This window comes from Phyllopteryx taeniolatus, chromosome 16, assembly GCF_024500385.1.
Source record: "Phyllopteryx taeniolatus isolate TA_2022b chromosome 16, UOR_Ptae_1.2, whole genome shotgun sequence".
Classification (NCBI taxonomy): domain Eukaryota; kingdom Metazoa; phylum Chordata; class Actinopteri; order Syngnathiformes; family Syngnathidae; genus Phyllopteryx; species Phyllopteryx taeniolatus.
In genome coordinates, this window is record NC_084517.1 from 11,123,422 (window position 1) to 11,130,613 (window position 7,192).

At 40.0% G+C, this 7,192-nt stretch overlaps 1 protein-coding gene across 1 annotated transcript; it reads left to right on the forward strand.

Annotated features, from left to right (window-relative positions):
- Positions 1 to 1,966: 1,966 nt before the first annotated feature.
- rasd4 (rasd family member 4) lies at positions 1,967 to 5,452 on the forward strand. The gene has a single exon (XM_061749146.1). It carries the CDS (start codon positions 2,488 to 2,490, stop codon positions 3,112 to 3,114), a length of 627 nt encoding a protein of 208 aa, XP_061605130.1. The 5' UTR covers positions 1,967 to 2,487; the 3' UTR covers positions 3,115 to 5,452.
- Positions 5,453 to 7,192: the final 1,740 nt, after the last annotated feature.

The window sequence follows — 7,192 nt, forward strand, 5'->3', positions numbered from 1 at the left end:
ATATTTAAACAATTATATAGGTAATTAATACAATAGCAGCAGGAAACACTATTTGGTTATAAATTAAATTATCTTGAAGGTTATTATTTGTGTTAGGCATAAATGCAATGGAAAAACAGCACAAATACAGGTTCAGACCATTTAACACTACAAATGCTTCCTCCAGTGGGGACAGCACGAACATGTAATGTAATTAGAGGAGATGAAAACATTGTGCCAGCACTACCACGCCTCTCATTACCAGGACTGGATGTTCCCGGCCAGACAACCTGCTAGTCTGAAAATACTTCTGTAGGCAACATGCATGTGCCATCTCATTATGTGTGAATACACAAGGGTACAGAGTGAAAGGCTGGATTAGAGCGAGAGCAGAACATAACAATGCACATGCACTTGTGGGATTTGTTAACTGGAGTTCATATTGACAGACCAAACACGTCATTTAAAGTACAACTAGAAAATAAGCAAGATCAAGGATGAGATGCATATTGCTAAATGTCGAAAATAACTGAACTGGTCTGTTAAATAAAATCTGAAAACTACAAGAATAAATCAGCAGTTATCACAAGTAGTGGTTTCGTCCTGCCTTAATAACAATAACAACAACAACAAAAGAGCCATGCAAGTATTATGTGAGATTGCAGCTTCACCCCCATAATGTGCAGTATGTGGCATAGCAAATCCTTGTGAGAGACAATGGAGCGCAATTTGATCTCAGACTAAGTCTAGCAATAAAATGGGAACTGTATCAAAATACTGTATGTTCTGTAACACTAATCTGGAGATGACAGTCTGTTGCTTATTGCCAGATTTCAGCAAATATTGCCCTGCATCTAAGTGCTTTTCCTTAAGATTTTTGTGGGGATTTTTTTGCAACTCTTATTCCAAAAGAGAGCTGCACCAAAGGAATAATGTGCATCCCTCCATCCATTATCTACATCACTTGTCCTCATTCGGATCACTGATGATCTTGAGTATACTGTATTCCAGCTTTGGACGAGCAATTTACTCCCAATATCCCTTAACCGTATAAGCAATATAGAAAATGGATGGATGGCTCTGGAAAAAATTTGTTCCATAAACACTTTCTTGTGTTATTTACATTTAACAATTAAATTCATTTCAACTAAAAATTTGTCCAGTGTTTTTTTTTTATTATTATTATTATTATTAATAATAATTGCATGAACTTTGCATACCTTTCTGAAGCCTATTTGTTATGTGTTTTTTTTTTTGTTGGTTTTTTTTTTTTTTTTTCGGCCATTTATAAGACACAAACAGCTATTAAACTATTTGTATTGTATATAATGAATTGGGGCGGCACGGTGGACGACTGGTTAGAGCTTCAGCCTCACAGTTCTGAGGACCCGGGTTCAATCCCCGGCCCCGCCTGTGTGGAGTTTGCATGTTCTCCCCGTGGCTGCGTGGGTTTTCTCCGGGCACTCCGGTTTCCTCCCACATCCCAAAAACATGCATTAATTGGAGACTCTAAATTGCCCGTAGACATGACTGTGAGTGCGAATGGTTGTTTGTTTCTATGTGCCCTGTGATTGGCTGGCAACCAGTTCAGGGTGTACCCCGCCTCCTGCCCGATGACAGCTGGGATAGGCTCCAGCACGCCCGCGACCCTAGTGAGGAGAAGCGGCTCAGAAAATGGATGGATGGATAATGAATTGGAAAAAGTGAATTTCCCCTTGTGTACGTAATACAAAATGTGTAAAATTACTTACTACAGTTTTTTTGTTTTGTTTTGTGCATAAGATTGAATGAATGAATATTTTAGCTTTTTATTTTTTGATTAAGATACAAATAAAGAGTTGTTGGCACGGTGAACGACTGGTTAGAGCGTCTCCCTCACAGTTTTGAGGACCAGGGTTCAATCCCCAGCCCCACCTGTGTGGAGTTCTCCCCGTGCCTGCGTGGGTTTTCTCCGGGCTCTCCGGTTTCCTCCCACATCCCAAAAACATGCATGGTAGGTTAATTGACAACTCTAAATTGCCCGTAGGTGGGAATGTGAGTGCGAATGGTTGTTTGTTTGTATGTGCCCTGCGATTGACTGGCAACCAGTTCAGGGTGTACCCCGCCTCCTGCCCGATGATAGCTGGGATAGGCTCCAGCACGCTCGCAACCCTAGTGAGGAGAAGCGGCTCAGAAAATGGATAGATGGATGGATGGATAAAGAGTTTTTAGTACAAAGTGCCTTCTAAAGAATTGGAATCTGTCATTAAATGGATACTGTATATAGATATTCCATCTACCGTGTGTCTTTGAATGTCTTTTATCACATGACAAGCCCTCTTATGATTGGTTGGAAGACGTAGGAGGCAGGCATGCGTGTGAACATAAATACAGCATGCGGATTGTCTGGCTTCATACACTCCAGTGTCAGAAGTCATCATCTGCCAGTCATTAATTAAAACGGTCTAGGCTACAGGCAGAAGAGATCAGAGGGCTACTTTTGGCAAGAATTTTACTAACTCAGACAAAATGTCTCTTGAAGAAAAAGAGCGGACAAATGTGCGTCTAGTTTTTCTGGGAGCAGCAGGTGTGGGGAAGACAGCCCTCATCCAGCGCTTCTTAAAGGACACCTTTGAGACCAAGCACCGGCGCACAGTTGAGGAGCTCCACAGAAAGGAGTATGAGGTTGGGGGTGTCAAAGTAAACGTCAACATCATGGACACCAGTGGCAGCTACTCTTTCCCAGCCATGAGAAGGCTCTCCATCCAGAACAGTGATGCCTTTGCACTGGTCTACGCAGTGAATGACCCAGCATCCTTGGAGGTGGTTAAACGTCTGCGGGATGAGATTCTGGAGCTCAAGGAGGACAAGTACACACCTATTGTGGTGATAGGTAACAAGATTGACTGTCACCACGAGCGTCAAGTGTCATGTGAGGATGTTGTCTCAACAGTGGAGCTGGACTGGAACAACAGCCTTGTGGAGGCATCTGCCAAAGACAACATTAACGTGCTACAAGCGTTCAGGGAGCTTTTACAGCAAGCCAACCTGCCCAGGTGGTTTAGCCCGGCACTGTGCCACAGGAGGGAAACCTTTCCCAAGGAGAAGAACAAGATAGCTGCAATGAACAAGGCCAAGAGCTGTTTTCTCTCCTAATGAAGTGAAGGTGAATGAGGATACCAATATGAAAATGCACTTAGGACTGTATCTAAAAAAAGTGGGTCCTTCATTGACAGGTAGCTTGAATTTGCTTGAATGTGAACAAGATGACATGCCAGAAAATAAATTGATGTGAATAGAAACCGTATCAAATTGTTGCAGCCCTGTTGCAGTGGAAGTCAAATCTGTTTGCTTCAGTCCTGTTGTGGTAAACACTTCAAAATTGTGTGAATTACTGTCCCCAATTTATATAAAATAATGTAATTGCATTCTAACTCTAAAATGTCTCTGATGCAAAAAGAAAATCTACAATACATTATTTGCGTTTCTTCACGTGTTACTTACTTTGAGGGTGAAGAACTGACACCATGGAAGAACTCGAGCAGAATCACGTCTGTGTGACATTGCCCTCTCATGGTCAATATTTGTACTGCGGCAGGGTCACAAAATTGGGTCACTGCAACTTTCTAGTGTCAGTTTTAGACATTTCTAGATTTAAAAAAAGAGAGAGAGAGAGAGTGATACAATTTTAGGATAATTTAGGCGAGTATAATAATTATTCTGGGCTCAACTGTAAAGTATATGTACAGTAAGTAAGTACAGTGAACAAAAGTACAAATATAAAAAAACAGCATTATTATTACAACATAGTTGTATGGCATTGTGTATGTATAACACTAAAAATTGTTTATTTAGTGTGTTAGTTTTACCTATAGTTGGTGGTGTTGCGCTGTACTAGTTCTTCTTTTTGTGAGGGATTACCCAATCTGAGGTGAGTCTGGCTGCTCGCTGTCGCACTTCCCGTCTCGCCCATGTACAGTAGTTGAACAGGTAATACGCAAATGCAGCTATTTCAAAGATGAAATCGTGGATAATATAGTATTCAAATAGAAAATCAATAGAAAACACACAAAGCACAGACAAGAGAACTAAAATGAAATATAATTATTTGTTATTAGAGGGTGGGGGTTCACTCTTCACATTCAGGTGAGGTGCTGCCTCCCCTGCATGTCCCTGTACGGTGGACGGACAAGTGGCCCGAGGACATTGGTGTCAAACTCAAGGCCCAGGGGGCCTGATGCGGCCCGCCACCTCATTTTATGTGGCCCGTGAAAGCAAATCATGCTCGTCAACTTTCATAATTTTTGCTAAAATCTGTATCCCAATTCCAAATTGTCATAATAATAATAACAATAATAACAATAATGTTGAGATATTGTATTTTTCTTTTACCAAACGCTTCTTCTACAGTAACTTAAACAATACTTGAACAAACTATTATCCTTGTCTTCCAATTTCAAAGTAGTTATCCCTCAATTTGTTGTGTAATGGTAATAATATGATTTGGTGATTAAACATTTCGCTGTTCTAACGGGCCTCTGAGGGAAATCATACTACAATGCGGCCCAAGACAAAAATGAGTTTGACACCCCTGCCCTAGGACAACTGGTACTCGGAAATATGTACAACAAACCTTTTTTAAACAAAAAAAAACAACAACAAAAACAGACCATAAGACCTTAAAAATACTACATTTCAATTCAACTTGAAATTTCACTAAAATGTATGTCTGAATGGTGTAAATTGCAAAGTTTCTTTGAATTCAATCCAAGGACCAATTGACCACCCAGGATGGTCCCAGAGGATCAGTTGTCCTAGTTATGCACTTTTGACGATCAGTTGTCCTAAAATACCGTCCCTGGTCATTGTGGCATCTCATGATGACCAGTCATTTCTCCGGTGTATCGAGGTTGCACTCTGCAGAACACTCCTTCAACAGCTAATGTTAATAATCTACAGATTGAGAATAAGTTCACTTAAAAACATCATCTTAAACATTGGCTGTATAACAACCAGATTTTTGTGTGATGAAAAATACAGGCACACAAGGAAAAAAATGGTGTGTATAGCAGGTGGGAAAAAAGACAACTGTACACACATATAAGAACCAATCTTAAATATACAGGATTAATTGGTGGGGCGTCCAAAGCTGCGAGCCTGACTGACAATTTGAGTCAGCATCTTTTAATTATCTTGATGTTGTAGCTGCACTACACTAAGATAGAGCCATTCCGTAAACTTGGTCTGACTGACAAATGCAGTGTTGATGCAATGGAAAGTATTGCGCACAAACATGGCATCTGAGATGATGATAACAAATCAAGATGTGAATGATGATGATACGGAAAGTATAATGGACCCTGTTCCTCTTATTCCATTTGCCTGTGATGGATGCCATGGCCGTCCCAACCTGTGGAGCCAACTCCATAACTGTTGTCTTCTCTCAATAAAATGCAAGTGAGATCAAATCAGGGATAAATTGGTGATGAATGAGCTACCGGTTCTGCTTGTACACCTTCTCCTGCAAAATATTTTAAACATTCTTTCTATCTTCCCTTTTGATACCTGGTTCTTCTCGTGTGTCAGTCTAGCAGGATAATAAAACAAACATTTCTTGTAATAGTCCAACAGATCTAACTGCATTAGTGCCTGGGAACAAACTTCAGATATGACAAAATCACAATGCATGTCACACAAATGAAAGCAGGTGTTACAGAGTTAGTACTGGTTAGCAATTGGCATTCAACACAACGGAATTAAATCTCAACCACCACTTTGTGGACATTTTTTTTTTGTCTCTCGCGCCAAGAGAATGTGGAAGAAAATAAGGTAAGGCATGAAAAACAGCAGTTTGAATCTTCACAACATAGTAGAGACCCTGCAACAAAAGTCAAAGTTTAATGAGATGTCAGCTTTTACAGGAAGCATTGTACCCCATGATCTTAAAGAGTCCTGCTATAATAGTTTGCCACATTCAGACATCATTGTCATGTCGTTGTCACGTCGTCGTCGGACTGGTGCAAAAGGGAAGTCTGTGTCGTTTGCGGCACTCCTTTCTGTGTTAAAATGTCTAATTCTGAAGCTTCAATTGTCCCAATTAACGTTAATATTATCAAGACCTTTTAATTGTAGTCGATGGAATCTTCAATTTGGCAGTTTGGAATACCAAGAACAGCACATTTCCTGTGGTTGGGTGAGTGGGATTTCGGCTCTGGTGTGACCACAACCCAAAAAGACAAAATAACAAAAATCAGTAATGAAAATAAAGTGGTTAGCATGGTTGCTTTACAATGAAGAGGTTCTGAGTTTGAATCTTAGCTCAGGCCTTCCTGTGTGGAGTTTGCAGTTTCTCCCTCCCAAATTCCAAAAACATTCATGTTAAGTTAATTGAAGACTTTAAATTGCCCATAGGTGATAATGTGCGGGTGAACAGTTGTTTGTCTTTGTTTCTGTAGATCCTCAGTCATCCGAGTCGTGGTAACCCGCTAAAGTTGAATCAAGGCAACTAGTCTTTTCCTGAACTGACGAAGCCTTTTAGATTAAAGGTGACAAAGGTGATCTTAAACAAACAAGACCGCTTGCCTCGATTGAACACTTGTGGATTGTTTGTCCATGTGCCCTGCGACTGGCTGGCGACACATTGATGGTGTACCATGCCTCTGGCCTAAAGGCAGCCGGGATAAGAACCAACACACCCATGACAAGCAATTTAGAAAATGGATGAAGGGATGTAAATTTTTGCTGTTGCAAAATGCAAATTTTCTTTTTTCACAAAAGTCTCAAAATTTAAAAATATCGGAAGAGATGAGCCTCCGATAATTTTTTAAGTACTCTATTAGAATGTATTGAAATTATTGGTATTAACAAAAGGGTCAACCACTCACCCATATTTTATTTGTGTGCGGAAATTATTATATTCAGTGCCATGAAAAAGTATTGGCCCCCTTCTAAAATTCTGCATAGTTTCAGCACTTTAAGGTCATCGAACAAATGTAAATATCAGATAAAAATAACCCAAGTAAACATAAAATGCTGTTTTTAAATGGTTATTTTATTTATTAAGGGAAACAAATATATTCAAAGCTACCTGGCCCTGTGTGAAAAAGTAGAGGACCCCCTTGTTAAATCATTAATTACCTGTGGCTAATCACATTTTTGGGTTAATTCTCATTGACTGCATCCAAGCCTGATTACGTCCAGACCAGTTGAATCAAGAAATCACTAGAACCTGTTT